Source organism: Medicago truncatula, chromosome 2 (genome assembly GCF_003473485.1).
Source record: "Medicago truncatula cultivar Jemalong A17 chromosome 2, MtrunA17r5.0-ANR, whole genome shotgun sequence".
Taxonomy (NCBI): Eukaryota; Viridiplantae; Streptophyta; class Magnoliopsida; order Fabales; family Fabaceae; genus Medicago; species Medicago truncatula.
This window is the reverse complement of record NC_053043.1, coordinates 34,790,470-34,811,910: the sequence shown is the minus strand read 5'-3', so window position 1 is coordinate 34,811,910 and position 21,441 is coordinate 34,790,470. Positions and strand designations below refer to the sequence as shown.

Here is a 21,441-nt window from a genome sequence, read left to right as displayed (position 1 = left end):
ACAGGGATATCTTCCAAGATTTGTATATCAATCATGGATGAATCCCAATTGACACGTAATTGTGGATAATCTAATATCAACGATGTTTCAGTCAATGAATAAAATTCAAAGATTAGTATCCCTAGAATTGATTTACCAGGAATCCATGATGATCCTGTTTTATTCAAATAATAAATTATGGAGTTGTTGGTGTAAGCCCCAAAAGCCAGTAGTTTATATTAAACTTAGGCTTAATTGTATTTTTGGTCCCCTATGTTTTAAAAAGTTGCGATTTTGGCCCCTTAACTAATTAAAATACAAAACAGCCTCCTATGTATTGGATTTTTGGCAGTTTTGACCCCCTAACTAATTAAAATACAAAACAGCCCCTTATGTATTGGATCTTTGACAGTTTTGGCCCCCTAAACCAATTTTGACTCGGTCAAAGATGATGTGACACTTAAAAGCCGCCACATGCGCATTGTTTTAATTAAAAATAAATAAAAACAACATATAAATTAAAGAATTAAATAAATGAAAAAAAACAACAGATAATTAAAAAAATAAAAAAAAATAAAAAAAGGAAGGAAATCGTGTCCCAAAATCTGATTCTTCGACTTCTTTCTCTCATCTCTCTCTAAAACACTGATTCTCTCTCTCCAAAACCCTTTGTTCCAAAATCTTGAAGCTTTACAATGGATTTGCTCCGATTGAATCTCTCTCGTATTCGAATTGTAACCAGAAACACGAGGAAGTAAAGTGGTATTCTATTTTTCAAACACATGTAAACTATGAAGGTGAGAAAAACACAAGAAGGGGGGTTGAATTGTGTTTTCTTTTTCTCTCTAAAAAAAATTTCTTCTGATAAAACTTCAGAAGCAGTTTGTGAATGCTTCTGATGAAAGGATCAGAATCAGATATGCAGCGAAAAAGATCAAAGCAGAGAAAAGAAAGGCAAGACACAAACAGTTATCCTGGTTCCTTCCACAAATCGGAAGTAGTCCAGTCCCCCTTGCACTTCCAAGGAGATTTCACTATAATCACAAAGATTACAAATGCTCAATACTCTCTAAGTATGAGACTTCTCAAAAATGCTCAAGCACACACGCAAGAGTCTTCCAATGCTCAAGCACTAAGCAAGAGTCTTCTAATGCTCAAGCACGCAGGCAAGAGGCTTCTGATCAAACAAAAATACAATGAAATAAGTTTGACTTGAACACTTGATATACAATCAGTGGTGTTCACAATATAATACGTTAAAGACTCTAGACTTTTGAATTTCTAAGATGTATCAAATCAGTGCAGAAATTCAGTGTGCTTTGTAGAATCAAATTGACAGAGTTTTGGCGCTTTTTAACTTGTGTATCTCTATCTACAATCTTCAAGTCTTCACTCCTTTATATAGAGGTGTGAAAGAGACGTTGAGATGATTAGCACGTCTAAAGAGTCGTTTGAAATCCTTTGATCATTCACCAGTAATCCTTTGCCTGATTTGGATGTAGTCCTTTGAGGAATTAACTTCAAATTCATTCCCATCTTGAAGGCACAAATTCTGCAGGCATAGCTGTTGTCTTGTCTTGTAGCGTGGACAAAACAGAGTAGTGGAGGTAGTGGTTACACTTGTACTTTGTCAACTCTGTTAACGAAGGACAAATACTCAGTGCTATCCAAATGACCGTTGATACCTCCCTTTCAATTCTTCGTTCTTCTTAGATGATGTTGAAATGAGAAACAGCTACTTTGGATCTTCAGTTTGAATTTACGGATTAAATGTAGCTTCTGGTGATGATATCGCTTCTGATGAAAACCTTGCTTCTGATGAGCTTCTGCTTCTGATGACGTCATCACTCCAGATGCACTTCAGCTTCAGAAGCACTTTAAGCTTCAGACGCAGTTTTCTTCAGATGCTTAGAATTCCTTTGCTTTCCACTGTTCTTCCAAGACCTATTGAAATTACTTGACTAGATTTTGGTCCTGTATACTTAAACAATTATTAGTAATAACCAATTGACAATTTTTAATACCTTGTTATCATCAAAACTCATTAAGGTTCATTGTGAAACACATTTTGTTCCAACAATCTCCCCCTTTTTGATGATGACAAACAATAGTATTTAAACTGTTCAATTGTTGTTGATTTAATTAATAAGTTGACTACTGGGATAGAGGTTTGTAAGCTCCCCCTGAGTCTAATAGATCTTTAAGGAGAGGTTTGTAAGCTCCCCCTGAGTTCTATACTCATTAATTAAATTTCAATAAAATACTCATAGAAAAATCAGAAGTATTAAAAAAAAGGTTTAGAAGTGGTTTTGAGCAAAACTCATATCAAAAAGTTAATTTGATGGGGCTCAAAGCCTTAAAAATACTATACATCTACTCCCCCTTTTGTCATCAACAAAAAGTAAGTAAAAAAACAAAAGAAAGAGTATCAGAGCAACAGAAGGATAAACTTTAAAATACAGTGTATTAGAGCCAATGACACAACAAATATAGCAATTATTTTCAGAGCAATAACTTGAAAATAGCATGAGAAATATTGAATTGATTCAGAAGCAATGATAAACCAGTTAAAATACATAGTCAAAGCAATGCAATACTTAAAACAAGATCTAAACATTCAAAAAGAATTGGTGTGCAACTAAGGTTTGGATAGCTTAGACACTTGTTCCAATAAGTATTTAATCTGCTCAGACTACTTCTGAAGTTCTTCATCCTTGGCTCTCAGTCTTCTTCTCAGCCCTTCTTGAATTCTATCAGCCCTTGAGATGTAATCAGCTTCTGGATAGAAAGGAGTGTTGGCTAACAGAGGCACATAATCAAGCTCTTTCACTCTAGCTGCTTCATGCATATCATCCAATATTTTCTTCAGCATAGCAGAGTGAGATGAGACACATTTTGTGCTCAGTTGATCTAGCAGTTTATTGAAGCCTTTTTTCAGAACCATCCATTGATCAAGATAGTGAATGGGAGGTACAGGAACTGTTCTGAGAAGAATCAGTGTCTGAATCTCATCACTTAACCTGATAAGCTGTTCATCAATATATTCAGATTCCAGGATGGTGTCTGGGATGGGTGAAGATTCAGGAATGGTTGATTGAGATGTAGAAGGTTGGTTAGAGGCTGTTTGATGTTCAGGAGTGGTTAAGTCAATTTTTGGTGATTCTGGTTGTTGTTGTTCTGTGTTAGGTTGGGGTTGTTCTGTGGTAGTTTGTTGTTGGTTAGAAACATTGTATTCATGAACATATTGTTCAGAAGCACCTTGTTCTTGGTCAGAAACAACCTGTTCAGGAACAGTTTGTTCAGGGATAATTGTTTCAGTTTGAGCGGTTGTTTGTTGGTTTTCCAAAACAGTCTTTTCAGGGACTGTCTTAGAGGCCTTTGTGGGTGTAGGTTGCATTTCACCACCTAAATGCTTTTCTAGGTTGTGAAGGGTTGATGATCCTTGTTGTTGGGGGATTTCTGAAGTAGTTGCTTCTGAAACTACTTCAGAGGCTTTTGGTGGGGATTGGTTATTTTGTGGGTTGGTTTCAGGAAATTGTATACTAACAGCTTCTGGAATAGATGGTTGAAAGAAGTGATCAGCAGGTAAATTGAATTTTTCACAGATTTTTATCCTCTGTTTAGAGAATTCAATTTGGGTCTGCTCATAATCAATTGATACATAGGTTGTTAGTTTGGTAGGTTTGCGGTTTAGGAGTTTTTCAATGTGCTGACTTAGAGGTTTGTCATCTGATTCAGTGGATGATGATGAGGGTGAAGATGGAAGGTCAGGAATCTGAGTATTGACTTTAGCTTTTAAGGAAGTACCTGAAGAGTGAGCTTCTGGATGAGCTGCTTCTGGAGCTTTAGATGCTGGTTCTGATGAAGTAGCTCCTGAAGCATGCTTATCTTTCAAAGCTTGAGATAACAATTTTACTCCTTCCTGGACAGTTTCTTGTTCAACTTCAGCAGCTAAAGCAACAAACTCAGCAGCCTTCTCAGGAGCAAACTTATACCCTGCAGCCTTGAGTTGTTCCTCCCTTTTCTTCTGTTGTCTTAACTGCTTTCTCCTAGCCAACTCAGTAGTAGTATAATTTCTAGCATATTGCCATTGTTCTTCTGTAGGAACAAACATTGACATTACACTAGGCTTATTACTCTTAGCCTTCTTAGCACTTGGCTCTTCTTCCAAAGCTCCTAACTGTTCAACACGTTCCTCCGTGCTTCCTTCAGAAGTCTTCAGATTTCTTGTTCTCTTGTTTCTGATGGTTTGAAGAGCAGCTTCCCTAGCATCAGATTTGTTGTTTTTTTGCTTCTGAACAACTTCTTCAGAAACAGGAACTTCTTCAGAAGCAGCAGCTTCTTCAGAAGCAGAGACAATTGTTTTGGATTTCTTGGGCTTTTGTGCTGCAACCTCAACCTTGGTTTCTTTTCTGGTCCTCTTGGAAGGTTTCCTGTTAGCCTCTTCTTCTTCCAAGTACTCTTCTTTTGAAAGGGGCCTGCTCTTTGATTTCCTGCTCTTGGCAACAGGAAGAATACCTCCAAACATCTGTTCAGGCACATCTTTCAGGCTGATCTTCTCCCTTGTCCTTTCAAAATGTTCTCTGATAAAGTTCATCTGAACATCCAAAGGATCTTGCTTACAGATGGGGGGAAAATTTGGAATCAATGCTGATTTGGCATCAGATGCCTTCAAATCTGTGGGTAGTTTCTTAAGATATTTTACATCAATCAGACGCATGGACCTCAAAGTTTCAGCATTCATAATCTTCCTCTAACAGTTCCCAACTGTTCATCTGTGAAGAATTCTGCCTCCTTCAGCATCTTGATGATACCTCCTTGATGAAAAATCTCAGAGAGTAGCCTCCCATAGGGTACCCAGCACCTATTCTTCAGCTGGCTCTCTCTGAGCTGTTGTACCATATGTCTGAAAATGTATCTGGGCACATTTGCCTTTACACCAGTTATGAAAAAGTGTAAGAGGATTTTGTGTTCCAGAGATGGTTGATCACTACCACCACCTTTTGGTAGTAGGTTGTCATTTTGAATTTTCAGCATCACTTTGGTCTTGGCATTCATATCTGCATAGGTAAAGTCCTTGACCTTGTTGTAGAGAGTTTTATTCACAACATCATTCCAGGGGCTATCCTTGGGCTTAGTGATTTCAGCCTTATAATCTCCTTCTGCTGGTCTTCTGAGGACAAAAGCAATCACATCCTCATTGATCCATACAGGAATCCCCATGATGCTTGATCGAATCTGAGTTTTAGTAAATGGCTCCAAGCCTATTTCCTCTCTGGATTTACCCTTGAGTTCTGGATTGAGAAGAACTTTTTCATCTTCTTCAATCTTAGCAGCATCTCTATCAAAGATACTGGCTCTAACCTAGAAATGTCGTACCAAAGTTTGATAAGTTGGACCGTTCAGAAAATTGAAGTAGCTCCCCAAGCCTTGCGCTTCGTAGAAACTTCCAATATCGCAGTTGTGAGCGGCCAAAGAAACAAAATCCACTGGATTTTCTAATTGAATCTTCAAATCCCATTCCTCCAATGACATGGTTCTTCCTTTAATTACGTAGGCAGGAGCCTCTTCTTGTTGCATGTTTGATGATGAATCAGGTGCAAAACTTGAAGAAGCCATAAAATTGATTGAAGATGAAAAGGGTTTCTAGGGTTTTTGGAGTTTCTTAGCAGAGAAGGTTTGAAAAGAAATGAAAGTGTGAGTTGTGAAGTGAGTAGTGTGTGTTTGTTTAAGTGTTTTTATCAAAAACGTTTGCAATTCAAATGAGACAAACAAACATAGCATTAATGACAAATTGGGGGCGCGTGTTAGTATGTTTAAAAGCAAATAAAACATCAGTGTCCTTTTTGTTATACTCCAATACAAATAGACCACGTCAGAAACTTTTCAGAAAACGATCCCACTAGCCATGCTATTCAGAAGCAAAGAATACCGCTTCTGAAGTTTTAGTGTTGACATCATCTTCAAAAGCACATTTTCCTCAGAACTTCAGTTAAGAGCTTCTGATGGACCAGATGCTTCTGAATGGACTTCAGAACCAAACTTCTTATTCAGAGGCAAGCAAATTTTCAATCAGACACAAAGTGCATGTTCAAATTTTTCTTAATAAAATCAAATCTTTCAACAGATAAAGGTTTTGTAAATATATCAGCCCATTGATGTTCAGTATCAATGAATTGTATATCTAAAATTCCTTTTTGAACATAGTCTCTGATAAAATGGTGTTTGATCTCAATATGCTTGGCTCTAGAATGTAGAATTGGATTCTTAGACAAACAAATAGCAGCAGTATTATCACAAAAGATGGGAATACTGTTAGCATTAATCTGATAATCTTCCAACTGATGTTTCATCCAAAGTAGTTGTGTGCAACAACTTGCAGCTGAAATGTATTCTGCTTCTGCTGTAGACATAACAATAGTTGCTTGTCTTTTGCTTGTCCAGGATATCAGATTCTCTCCCAAGAATTGACAATTTCCACTGGTTGATTTTCTTTCAATCCTGTCACCAACATAATCAGCATCACAGAATCCAATTAACTTATAATCTAGGAATTTCCTATACAGGAGTCCAAGATTAGTTGTTCCTTTCAGATACCTGAAGATTCTCTTAACTGCAGTTAAATGAGATTCTCTAGGATCTGATTGAAATCTTGCACACAAGCGTACACTGAATAAAATATCAGGTCTAGATGCAGTGATGTATAATAGAGAACCAATCATACCTTTGTATAGCTTCTGGTCTACTACAGTTCCAGTATCTTCTTTGCTTAAGGTGCAGGTTGGATGCATTGGAGTGTTCATCACTTTACAATCTTCTAGCTTGAACTTCTTCAGAAGCTCCTTTGTATATTTTGTTTGATGAACATATACTCCTTCTTTACTTTGGTTGATTTGAATTCCAAGAAAGAATTTCAATTCTCCCATCATGCTCATTTCAAATTCATCCTGCATTAACTTAGAAAATTCCTTGCAAAGAGATGCATTAGTAGAACCAAATATTATATCATCAACATATATTTGCACAATCAAAATGTCTTTCTTAAGAGTCCTTCTGAAGAGTGTTGTGTCAACTTGTCCTCTTTCAAAATCATTTTTAATTAAGAAATTACTTAGCCTATCATACCAAGCTCTGGGAGCTTGTTTCAAGCCATATAGTGATTTCTTAAGTTTATAAACATGGTCAGGATGCTTAAGATCCTCAAACCCAGGAGGTTGTTTGACATACACTTCTTCTTCAATGACACCATTAAGAAAAGCACTTTTGACATCCATTTGATATAATATTATGTCATGATTAACTGCGTAGGATAGAAGTAACCTGATTGCTTCCAATCTTGCAACTGGAGCAAATGTTTCAGTGTAATCAATGCCTTCTTGTTGACTGTAACCTTGTGCAACAAGTCTAGCTTTGTTTCTGGTTACTTCTCCTTGTTCATTCAGCTTGTTTCTGAATACCCATTTTGTTCCAATAATGTTCTTCTGACAAGGTTTGGGTACCAGATCCCACACATCATTCCTCTGAAACTGATTTAGCTCTTCTTGCATAGCTAATATCCATCCATCATCTGAGAGAGCTTCTTCAACAGTTTTAGGCTCAATTATTGAAAGCAAACCTATCAAAGATTCTTCTTGTCTGAAATGTGATCTTGTTCTTCTAGGACTATCTTTGCTTCCAATGATTAGCTCCTCAGGATGTGAAGATTTGTGCTTGAATTTTGGTTGAATAACCTGTGAGTGTTATCTTGAATGTCCTCAGAAGCATTATCATTCTGTATTACTGGACTAGATTCTGCTTCTGAAATAGACTCAGCTTCTGGAGTATGTTCAGCTTCTGAACTAGATTCAACTTCTGGATGCTTTTCAGAATCAGAAGGTTGATCAGATTCTGATGCATCTTCAGAATTAGTTGTACCTGCATTACTTTCCCTTTGCTCTGGAGTTTTACTTCCAGGCTCTCTATCATCAAATTTAACGTGCATAGATTCTTCAACACAATGTGTTTCTGAATTATACACTCTGTACGCCTTTGACCTTTCAGAGTAACCTAAAAAGATTCCTCTTTGAGCCTTGGCATCAAATTTATTCAGATAGTCTTTAGTGTTTAGAATGTAATAGGTACATCCAAACTGATGAAAGTAAGAGATATTGGGTCTTCTTCCTTTAAAGAGTTCATATGCAGTTTTCTCCAACATAGGTCTGATATAGATCCTATTTTGAATATAACATGAAGTATTAACTGCTTCTGCCCAGAAATGTTTAGCTAAATTGTTTTCATGGATCATGGTTCTGGCCATTTCTTGTAAGGTTCTGTTCTTTCTCTCTACAACCCCATTTTGTTGTGGAGTTCTAGGAGAAGAAAATTCATGGAGAATCCCATGTTTTTCACAAAAAGATTCAAATGGCTCATTTTCAAATTCTCCACCATGATCACTTCTGACTTTCAAAATTTTCAATTTTTTTTCAGATTGTATTTGAGTGCAGAAGCTGCTAAACACTTCACATGCATAGTCTTTACTTTTAATGAATTTTACCCAAGTCCATCTGCTGTAATCATCAACAATGACTAATCCATATTTACTTCCATATAAAGATGCAGGATTAACTGGTCCAAAAAGATCAATATGGAGTAATTCTAAGAGTCTTGAGGTTGATACAATGTCTTTGGATTTGAAAGTACTTTTCACAATTTTCCCTTTCTGACATGCACCACAAAGTGCATCTGAATGATAATCAATGTTAGGCAATCCTTTGACAAGTTGTAACTTGCTAATTTTAGAAATTAATCTCCAATTAGCATGTCCCAACCTTCTATGCCATACCCACTTTTTATCATTCAATGACAGAAGGCAAACTACCTTCTGATCAGCCAGATCAGAGAAATTAATTTTGTAGACATTCTCAACTCTCTTTCCCTTGAATGAAATGGATTTGTCATCCTTGTTGACTAGTGTGCAGTTGGTCTTACTGAACATTACATCATACCCATTGTCACAAAATTGACTAATGCTCAATAGGTTATGCGTCAGACCATCTACAAGCCACACATTATTAATTGAAATGGAGGAATTACCAATAGTACCTGTACCAATGATTTTTCCAGTTTGGTTGCCACCAAACTTCACTTCTCCTCCATCTTTCATGGTAAGGGTAAGGAACAAAGCTTTCTCTCCAATCATGTGCCTTGAACACCCGCTGTCTAGGTACCATGACCTTTGTTTCTCTCTTGCCCTTAGGCACACCTGCAGTTTTAACCAATTCAGATTTAGGTACCCATATCTTCATGGGTCCTTTTGGGTTAGTTCTGGAGGTTTTACTTTTCCTCCCTTGTACCTTGGGGTGAGTGCTGAGTAGCTTCTGATCACTCAATACTTTAAGTTTAACACCTTTAGGTATTGTTTTCTCAGAAGCAGTAACTGTTTTGTTCTTCTGATCCTTTGGCTTTGGGATTTTAGATTCTGGTTTAATCAGACTCTGAGGAACAGGTTCTGATCTTTTCAGAATTTTTATCTTTTGAGTCTTAGGATCAGATTTTGTCATAACCTTAGACTTGAGGTTTTCTGGTTTTGAAGTGATCTTAGCCTTAGAACCAGAAGTTTCAGGTTCTGACTGAGCAGCAGTTACAGCATCAGTACCTTCAGGCACAAAGGTGGATTTCAATCCATCCTTGATACAATCACAGTAGCTCTTGAGACTGTATTCTTTGGATTTATCCTCAGAATATCCAATCCCTTTGCCATTGTTTTTGTATGTGTTGTAGATCATAGAAGCAACTTTGCTTCTGTCTATGCCAGCTATAATAAAATCATCCAAGGCAATTTCATGTTTATTGCCTGAACATTTATCACATTTTTCTTGTAGCTTCTGACAAAGAATCTTGAGTCTGTCTTCATATGTTGTTGATATGAAGTTAAACCCTTTGAGTTCTTCTTCAGAAGCTTTCAGTTCCAATAGAGTTGTTTTTTGTTGTTTCATTAAATCAACATATTTTTCTTTTAAATCAGATAACTCATTGGTTCTGTGTTCAAATAGTGATAAGAGTTCTTTTAGAGAATCAAAAAGTTCTTGTCTGAGGATCTTGGAATATACCTCATTTTCATCTTCTAAATCTGATTCAGCTTCTGATACTACTTCCGATGATATTGTTGCCACTAACCCCATGGCTGCTTTTGCATCATCATCTGCTTCTTCTTTATCAGAACCAGATTCAGTGTCCATATCTTCCCAGGTCGCCATCAAACTCTTTTTGATTTGCTTTCTGAATTTGCTAGAGCTGAAGCTTGGTTTCTTGGGTCTGCTTTTAGACTTCTCCTTCTGAAGATCAGGGCAATCAGCAATGAAATGACCAGGCTTCTTACAGTTGAAGCACCCCTTCTGATCTTCTTTCCTGGAGTTCTTATAGCCACCCATCTTGCTCAAAAACTTCTTCTGCTTCCTTGCCAAATACTCAAGCTTGTTAGACAGTATAGCCATCTTCACATAATGATCTTCATCAGAATCTCCATCAGGTGATTCTTCTTCAGATTCACTGGCCTTGTAAGCTTTGGAAGATTTAGAAGACTTTCCTTTACATGGTAGAGCAATAGATTTACTCTTTTTAGAGGACTCATGCTCATTCAGACTCATTTCATGTACCTTGAGGGAACTGACAAGATCTTCAACACTCAAAGTGTTTAGATCCTTAGCTTCCTCAATAGTAGTTACTTTGGGTCTCCATCTAGAAGGCAAGCTTCTGAGAATCTTGCTAACATGATCAGAAGTAACATAGCTCTTCTTCAGTATTTGCAGTCCAGATACTAAAGTTTGAAATCTTGAGTACATCTCCTCTATACTCTCATCATCCTTCATCTTGAACAGCTCATACTGATGAACTAGCATTAGGGCCTTTGCTTCTCTAACCTTCTTGCTTCCTTTGTAGTTGGCACAGAGTGATGCAAACATTGCCTTAGCAGTGGATTTATCACTCATCTTCATGTATTCAGCACGAGGAATAGAAGCAACAAGAATTCCTCTGATCTTGTGATGCTTTTTATAAAGCTTCTTCTGAGCAGGAGTGTGTATTTTTCTGTCAATAGCAGCTCCTTCTTCATCCAAATCCAAATCATCAACTCCATCTTCAAGAATATCCCATAGTTCTTCATCCAATCCCATGATATAGCTGTACATATTGGTTTTCCACCATGAAAACTCTTCTGGATCTCCATTGAACTTTGAAGCTTTTCCAGAATCTGATTTCCTTTCAGCAGTATCATAGTCATGTTTGACACTATTGTATTTTATAGAAGTAGTTGATTCCTCTCCATCATACATGTTTTTCTTGGATTTTGATCTGTCACACGGTTAAGTGCTATGATAACAGAGCAAGCTCTGATACCAATTGAAGGTGAGAAAAACACAAGAAGGGGGGGTTGAATTGTGTTTTCTTTTTCTCTCTAAAAAAATCTTCTTCTGATAAAACTTCAGAAGTAGTTTGTGAATGCTTCTGATGAAATGATCAGAATCAGATATGCAGCGAAAAAGATCAAAGCAGAGAAAAGAAAGGCAAGACACAAGCAGTTATCCTGGTTCCTTCCACAAATCGGAAGTAGTCCAGTCCCCCTTGCACTTCCAAGGAGATTTCACTATAATCACAAAGATTGCAAATGCTCAATACTCTCTAAGTATGAGACTTCTCAAAAATGCTCAAGCACACACGCAAGAGTCTTCCAATGCTCAAGCACTAAGCAAGAGTCTTCTAATGCTCAAGCACGCAGGCAAAAGGCTTCTGATCAAACAAAAATACAATGATATAAGTTTGACTTGAACACTTGATATACAATTAGTGGTGTTCACAATATAATACGTTAAAGACTCTAGACTTTTGAATTTCTAAGATGTATCAAATCAGTGCAAAAATTCAGTGTGCTTTGTAGAATCAAATTGACAGAGTTTTGGCGCTTTTTAACTTGTGTATCTCTATCTACAATCTTCAAGTCTTCACTCCTTTATATAGAGGTGTGAAAGAGACGTTGAGATGATTAGCACGTCTAAAGAGTCGTTTGAAATCCTTTGATCATTCACCAGTAATCCTTTGCCTGATTTGGGTGTAGTCCTTTGAGGAATTAACTTCAAATTCATTCCCATCTTGAAGGCACAAATTCTGCAGGCATAGCTGTTGTCTTGTCTTGTAGCGTGGACAAAACAGAGTAGTGGAGGTAGTGGTTGTACACTTGTACTTTGTCAACTCTGTTAACGAAGGACAGATACTCAGTGCTATCCAAATGACCGTTGATACCTCCCTTTCAATTCTTCGTTCTTCTTAGATAATGTTGAAATGAGAAACAGCTACTTTGGATCTTGAGTTTGAATTTACGGATTAAATGTAGCTTCTGGTGATGATATCGCTTCTGATGAAAACCTTGCTTCTGATGAGCTTCTGCTTCTGATGACGTCATCACTCCAGATGCACTTCAGCTTCAGAAGCACTTTAAGCTTCAGACGCAGTTTTCTTCAGATGCTTAGTATTCCTTTGCTTTCCACTGTTCTTCCAAGACCTATTGAAATTACTTTACTAGCTTTTGGTCCTGTATACTTAAACAATTATTAGTAATAACCAATTGACAATTTTTAATACCTTGTTATCATCAAAACTCATTAAGGTTCATTGTGAAACACATTTTGTTCCAACAAACTAGTTGTAGCATTCAGGAATAGAGTTGATGAGTAAATATAAATAGAAATTATCATTATACTTTTAAGGGTTAAATATGTTTTTGGTCCCTATAAATATGTCAACTTTTTGTTTTAGTCCCTCTAAAATTTTCCTTCAATTTTTAGTCCCTATAAAATTTTCAATCACTACTTTTGGTCCCTATTTTAAATTTAATTTTTGTATGTTTTAATGAAATTGTGCAGAAATGTGTAAAATATTCTAAAAGAATTTCCTAAAAACAATTAGAATTTTCTAACAAAACACAAATTAAATATGAATTTTTAACCGTAAAAAATATAAAAATTCATATTAAATTCATGTTTTGTTAAAAAATTCTAAAAATTTTTTAGAGTAATTCTTATAATATTTTGAATTTTTCTGGAAGATTATATTTAGAAATATGAATTCTACATATGAGTTTACTTTAAAAGAGGGACCAAAAGTGAAGATTGAAAATTTTATAGGGACTAAAGGTTGAAGAAAAATTTTAGAGGGACTAAAATGAAAAATTGCCATATTTATAGGGACCAAAAACATATTTAACCCTACTTTTAATAATGTAAAAAGTATGTGATTGTTCTGATTTTTTTGGGAGATCATCAAATTGACAATACAGGGAGTTCTTATTCATGCATTCAAGATAACATGTAGAAGTTATTGTGTCTCAGATGAGGAGTTTTAAACCACTTTTTAATTGATTCAAGAATTGATTCAAGAATAGATATTCATATTATCAAAGATTATTCAGATATTCTTGCATTATTCATGCTGACACTGATAATATTGCATTTATAACTGCAAATTAACAAATAACTGAGCAGTTTATAATAAATATACAGATAGGAAATGACAGAGTAACAGAGGAAAAAAAAGAATTTATATGATAAATATATCAGGCTATTGAATTGTTAGGGAACAATGGAGGTGTAATTCTTATTCAAGTTATGTATAAGCAACATGCAACTAATACCTGCCTTGTTTTGTGCATTTTATATATGTCAAAGTGCATGTGATATGCTCCTTTTTCTTTTGATAAAAACGAAACTTTCGTTTCGTTCAATAGAAGATTATTTCATTATCGTGCTTGCATTGAGCTACTCATCATTTTTTTCACTTTTTCCATGCTTCTGTCAATGGAGCAGGTTCTTGAATCAGTGTTTTAGAGAGAGATGAGAGGAAGAAGAGCTAGAATCAGATTTTGGAGCACAATTTCCTTCTTTTTTTTTTAATTATTTGTTGTTTTTTTCATTTATTTAATTCTTTAAGTTATATGTGGATTTTTTTTATTTATTTTTAATTAAAACAATGCACATGTGGTGCCTTTGAAGTGCCACGTCAGCGTTGACCGAGTCAAAATTGGTCTAGGGGGCCAAAACTGCCAAAGATCCAATACATAGGGGGCTGTTTTGTATTTTAATCAGTTAGGGGGCCAAAACTGCCAAAAATCCAATACATAGGGGGCTATTTTGTATTTTAATTAGTTAGGGGGCCAAAATCGCAACTTCTTAAAACATAGGGGGCCAAAAGGGCAATTAAGCCTTAAACTTATTATATGTATCATGACTTTTATTATTAAACAAAATAAGACATTCTTTTATTATACTTATTGTAAAATTAATAAAGTCCTTAGAATATATAGTTCATGTGATGGAACATTAAGTGTGACTTAATCATGAGATTACATTAACAGAAAGAATATTATTCTTAAAAGTATTTGTAGTCAAGTATAAGTAGTCAAGTTTTAGTATAAATTGAGATAATAATAAAACGTAGAGACTATTATGTATGTAGACTGATGACCATATCTCAAGAGACAGGAGTTATGAATATGAAATATTAAGTCTGTACGTAGATATAAATATTAGGAGTAATATTTATACTTGATTGACTCATCGTGAGAATACTACACAGTATGTTATAAAAGTTTCATAAAATATTCTCCCAAAGAGCTTCAATTAATTTTGAGTCAGATTCCTTTCCTTCTGAGGATATTATGTTGTAACCTAAGGGTGTTTTGGTTGAAACAACGGGAGTAGTTTATACTTTAGTTGAATACAATTTCCTGACATTGTGATTTTTAGTAGATTCTTTGCAACCTCTATGTTCTTTCTCTTACGAATCTTTTTCTTTAGCAAATTTTTGCAAAATTTCGTACAAACTTTTGACATCAGCATTTTGTGAACGTTTTGGTGTTACGCTCGGCACAATTATTTCGTTTATTTCATCTACAGATTGTTTTGTGCTATTAACAACTGTCTACCGATTATTTCATCATTGGTCACATCACTGATGCATTTGTAGCCATTAGAATTCTCTTTTCAATTGCTCACTGCAAACACCATTACCATGGTTGAATTTCATATCGCCTGTATCTCTATCAGTACGAACATCGTTGCCGCTATTAACTTCTAGTATCACTGTGTTAGTGTCAACGTCATTAACGCTATTAAATACCACTTCATCTATATCACTATATACATCAAGAGGCGACATTGCTTCATTGTATGTAGACATTTTAAAATTATAACCTACAACAAAAAAACCATTATTGTGAAGATTAGTTAATCATTATGAAGAAGTTATGTGAAAAATAGTCGGCCGTTTTTAAGTGAGAGAAACTCCAACTCTCTTTAAGTTTTCTTTATCTTTAACTCATTGAGAAGGGGTGGTTTTAGGTCATTTTTGACATAGAATCATTCATCTGCATCTTTTTTCCCTTTCTTTCGACATAAATAACTGATTTCCACATATACAAGTGTTTTCTTTCGACCTAATAATACCATTTTTCAATTTGATTGTAGGTCATAATTTTGGACTTGAAATTTGTGCTATGCTTATGTGTTGCAACTATAATATTGCTAAGTACATTGGTTTTGATTTTAAAACATCATGTTTAGTGAAACTAGAATATTTTTCATGTGAAGGTACACAAGGTAGATGTATGCTTTACTACAAAGAATTTCCCTCTAAATTATCGGTGCATTTTCTAGATGAAATTCTTGACAGGGATATCTTCCAAGATATGTATATTAATCATGGATGAATCTCAATTAACGCATAATTGTGGAGAATCTAATACCAATGATGTTTCAGTCAGTGAATCAAATTCAAAATGATTTACTAGGAATCCATGATGGTCCTGTTTTGAGAGACAAAGTTGTGAGAAAGGTTCAAAATGCATTTGAGAAGAGGTTTTTTTTTTTTTTTCAAGTAATAAATCATGGAATTTCAACTCATGTTTTGGATGAGATGATCAAAGGAACTTGTAGATTTCATCAACAAGATGTTAGGGTAAGGAAAGAGTATTACATATGTGATCCTAACAAGAAAGTTGTTTATATTTCTAATTATAGTCTTGCTGCCAAATGGAGAGAATCACTTGGTTTTCCCTTTTTAATTTCAAAATCTCTTATTTCTTTTTTCTCTCTCTCTCTCTGCCAATTCGATCGTCGTATTTTTCGGAAAAAAAATATCAATCTGCATTGAATTTGAGTTTCGATTCAACCTACTCTTCATTCTTTACATTGTTTATTGGCACACCATGTCTATTTTATTCATTCTCTCTTTATACTTCATCGTAGTGCATTACCGTTTGTCATAAAATTATCAACACGCAATAACAGTCCTGTTGTTACTCTATCATATTCAACCAACTGTCCACATTAGATGATTCAAATCAAGGGTCATCCTCATAGTAGTTTTATGATCCTCCATCCATTGTGTTGTGTGCAACTTTGTATGAACTATGGAGTATATGTATATGTATGGATTGAGTTTAGAAAGCAAATGACCCCTTAGTTTAGATACCAAAACTGAAAAGATAATCATATAAACATATCTGATATTCTAGTATAGATTGAATTGAAGAAGAAAAAAAATATGATATGAAAAAAATAATATTAAGAGGTGAATGGTAGAAATTAAGGTCGTTACTGGCACCGACATTATTTGTTTCCGGCCACGATGAAAAAGGAGTTCGAGCAAGAAACATTCAAGGGAAACCATTTCCATAGGGTCATTTCCTGCGGCAGAGGTGCATTACTAGTCAGGGTGCTTAACGACAAATTTTGACCACTTAAAAAATAAGAAAATTTGAAATTTCCCGCTTTTTGTGTGTTACTGGTGGCTATGTCCGCCACAATGGTATCAGCAGCTTCACGGTGCTTATCGGCGAGTTAAGATCCCCTCCATTTAACATCTTCTCCATTTCTTTCATTTAAAGAGAGAAAGACACAATTTTAAAAATAATTAATGATAGTAGGATCCATTTAATGATAGAACCCACAACTAATGTTTTGTGTCTTATCTCTTTCATAAGAGCAATGTTATATCTCTAGAAAAATGACATCAAGAATTCTTCAAGAATAAATAGTAGCCGATCACAATGCACTATTTGCCACAATTCAAAGAGGTGTGGCTGACAATTCAAAGAGGTGTGGCTGAAAAATAGGAAGTGAACAAATAAATAATGCAATTAAAACTTGCCAGTTGTGTCTTGAAAAATTCTTGATGCTATTTTTCTAGAAAAATAACATTTTCCCTTTCATAATGATAATCTCCATTTATTTTAATAAATGGAGAGATCTCAACTCCATTTTTCATTTATTTATGTGGGTTAGAGGTCGTCGGAAACGTTTGCGGGGAAAAAGCTGCCACCAATATCATATTGACCGCAGGAAAATATGTGAGTAATGTCGTTTTCATATGGTATCATTTTCAATGGATTTGGCTGCCTCCAGAAATGACATCGAAAATTTTAGTGGACCAAAGTCGTCGTATGTTGGATACCAGAGTAACAAAATATTATCACACATTTAAAATAAGAGACGACAAAAGAGGAATTGAACACACAATATTTACGTGGAAACCCCTCATTAAATAAGGGGAAAAACCACAAGAGAAGAATAGAGAACTTTCACAAAGTGGAAGAAATTACAGGACATCTCTCTAAATGCAAGGAGAGTACAATTACCACCGTTTCCTATAAATAGGAGAATACTAACACTACCTAGGAGAAACCTTACAAGAGAAACTATTTTTCTTTCTCTCTAACTTTACTAGAACAAAACACTTGTTATTGTGTTAATTTGTTCTATGATGGGATGATTTAGAATGGTGCAAGAGCATGCTATTTATAGGAGTGAAAGAACCATGCCCCAACCATTTACATTTATGGCACGGTAGTATTTTCAACTTTGGTGCAGTAATTTTGCATGTGAACACAAGAAGAACCATAAGCCATTACTTAACAAATTGCCACTGACTTTCAGCCATGACATTCAATAGTCAACAATATTGGCTTTACCATGTTCACAATCTCCCACTTAAAGCTACATTTTTTAGAATTCAAAATCTCTCTACCTCGCCAACTTCCGTTGCTACATTTTCAATAGGCCATATGAGGATCGACACTATAGAAACTTGTCAGCATTGATCGACTTTGTCATTACATCTGCTAGGTTATCATTGGTGTGAATCTTATGCATATTCACACTCCCTCCTCCACACTACTCGAACAAAATGATATTGAACACCTATGTGCTTCATCCTTGAACGAAAAGTTGGATTTGCAAGGCACTATAACTATCACAATACACAGTAATTTGCTCCTGCTTGTGCCCGAGTACCTCCATTAACCTTTGCATCCAAATAGCTTCCTTGCATGCTTGGGTAGCTGCCATGTACTCAGCTTCTGACGTTGACATAGCTACAACAGTTTGTAACTTGGATAACCAACTTACTGCTCCTCTCGCAAGCATGAACACGTAACCAGTAAAAGATTTTCTTTCATCATGATCACCGGCAAAATCTGAATCAACATAACCCATGACAATTAACTCTGATCCTCCGAAACATATTGCAACACATGAGGTTCCTTTAATGTACCTCATGATTCTCTTAACAACATTCCAATGCTCTTTATAAGGATCTGTCATAAACCGACTAACCACTCCCACTAATTGTGCAATCTCTGATCTTGTACATATCATGGCATACATAAGGCTTCCCACCGCCGATGCATACGGTATTCGAGACATTTACATCCTCTCTGCTTCATTGCTAGGACTCATACATGTGGATAGTTTAAAATTCATAGAAAGTGGGGTAGAGATTGGCTTACAGTCTTGCATGTTGAAGTGCCGCAAGACTTTCCTTATACAATTCTTTTGAGAAAACCAAATCTTTCTATCTTTTCTATCTCAGTGAATTTACATCCCTAAAATCTTGTTTGTTGGTCCCAAGTCTTTCATATCGAACTCCCTAACCAACTGTGTCTTAATTTTGCATGTGAACACAAGCAGAACCATAAGCCATTACTTGCCAAATCGCCACTAACTTTCAGCCATGACATTCAATAGTCAACAATATTGGCTTTACCATGTTCACGCCATATTGTTTTCTTAATTACTTGATTTATTAAAGACAGTTGCACCATATATAATTTAATTTTACACTTGAATTATGGTGGCAACGTGTGTTTATTAAGAAGCGGTTCTTGTAATATATTATACCTAAAGATAAACCACTATCAATAAAATACTTCAAAAATGTGGTATTTAACTAATCTTTGTCTTGATGTTGATGATTACAGCCTGTATTTAAAATCGCAATCTCCTCGTTCATGTGCAGATTATTTAAAACTGCAATCTCCACGTTCATGTGCAGATTAATAGTTTAAGAATTAGCAGTACTATTTGTACAATGGGGTGAAATTTTAAAATCCAAACCTTGGTAAGTAGGCAAATCGAAAACAACAAGAATGCATTTTTATAATGGACATTTGTTTGATTAGATCTAGGGATCATAATTTGTGTCTCTAATTATTTGGATTATAATTTATAGGGTCTTGCTAATGACACAATTTTCTTGAAAATACAAGTTAAAATTATGTAAAAGTAATAATTATACAATTTTCAATGTAAGATGCTTAAACAATGCTCTAAGGGCACTTGTTAGCGTTTTCCATATATATATATATATATATATATATATATATATTCACTCACTGCAAACTGAAGAAACTAAGATGGGGTTTACTGCTACAGATGAAGTTGAAGGCAACTTCAAATTCAACTCTGATAGGCTACAAGAGCTCAAAGCATTTGATGAAACAAAAGCTGGTGTTAAAGGCCTTGTTGATCAAGGTATTCTCAAAATCCCTACCTTATTTCATCATCCACCTGATAAATATGGAAAGGCCACAAATTCAACCAACACACAACACATTATTCCTGTTATAGACTTTGCAAATATTGACAAGGATCCAAATACAAGGCAAGAAATTATAACCAAAATAAAGGAAGCATCTGAGACATGGGGTTTCTTTCAAGTGATTAATCATGGTATTCCTTTGAATGTTCTTGAAGATATGAAAGATGGAGTGAAGAGATTCTTTGAACAAGATACTGAAGTGAAGAAAGAGATGTATACTAGAGATCGAACAAGGCCATTGGTTTATAATAGCAATTTTGATTTGTATAGATCACCAGCACTTAATTGGAGGGATACTTTTATATGTGACTTTGCTGTTAATGCCTCCAAACTAGAAGATTTGCCAGTAGTATGCAGGTGAGTTCTTGTTTATATATATATATATATATATATATATATATATATATTGCCTCAAATTTTTTGTTATGTTCATCAATATTGAATACATTTGTATTAATTAGCAAAATAGGTTAGAAATTGTCTCCAAATTGAGTTGTTAAAAAAACCAAAAATTGAACTGAATCATTGAACCAAATCGCGCCAAAAATAACTGATCGGTGTTGTTCGTGAAAAACCAGTTTGGTTATTTTCGATGCAACTCAGTTTTTGAGGTTTTTACATTGGTCATCATATTTTATTTGAATCTTGATTTTTTTAACTGTCCAAATATCCATTAATAATATAAATTTGGCACATTATTGTTCACAAAGAATTAGTTGGGATCAAACAAGTACATTTCAAATCTATTAAAGTAGTTTTGGTTCGGAAACACGTAATTGGTGCATGGATCCAACTTTTATACAAGTTCAGTTCAATTCAAGAAGAAACAATAACAGTTGGGTTCAATTTTACCAAACCGTCATAACAATTTTGTTCGGGTCGGTTTTCCTTTTTGAAATTGATCATGAATTGTCTGGTCTCCAGCTACATAACACCAACACTATGAATCAAAGACGTATTTGTTGTCAAATATGTGTCACTATCTAACATCGACACATATAGGTGCAGTCTATTAATTAATGAACTTTTTTGAAGGTGAGAAACACAAAAACGTATTTGTTGAATTATGTTTTCTTTTTCTTATTTTTCTCCTAAGCTGAAAACATTGATCAGAAGCAGATAGAGTTATACTTCTGAAGTGATGTTCAGAACTAGTTGCAGTGAATACAGAGAGAGAGGGGGGGGGGGGGGGGGGGGGGGGGGGGGCACAAAACAATTTAGACAGGTTCCTTCCATAAACCGGAAGTCATTCATGTCCCCCTTGCACTTCCAAGGAGAGTTCACTATGTAATATCTTATTACAATTGCTCACTACTAAACTTAGTACGAGACTTCAAATGTTCAAGCACAACTGCAAGAGACTTCCTATGCTCCTGAACACAATCAAGAGACTTCTATTGCTCAAGCACAATTGCAAGAGACTTTTTAATTCAAACAGAATTACAAAGAAAAATGTTTGAGGTTGAACATTTGATATACAATGAGTGGTGTTCACAATACAAATCAGATACATACATTAAAGACACTAGAATTTCTACGATATGAAAGTTGATAAGAAAT

General features: G+C 35.2%; 1 protein-coding gene across 2 annotated transcripts in view; it reads left to right on the top strand.

Annotated features, from left to right (window-relative positions):
- LOC11410784 (1-aminocyclopropane-1-carboxylate oxidase homolog 1) overlaps window positions 1-21,441 on the top strand; it is a 44,959-nt gene that overhangs the window by 10,416 nt on the left and 13,102 nt on the right. The window contains exon 2 of one of the 2 annotated variants that reach the window (XM_039830641.1): window positions 19,753-20,238. In XM_039830641.1, the coding sequence (XP_039686575.1) occupies window positions 19,753-20,238 (486 nt within the window). Of the gene's footprint in view, window positions 1-19,657; window positions 20,239-21,441 lie in introns of those variants that run through there. The other variant, XM_003596121.4, reaches the window with a different exon arrangement.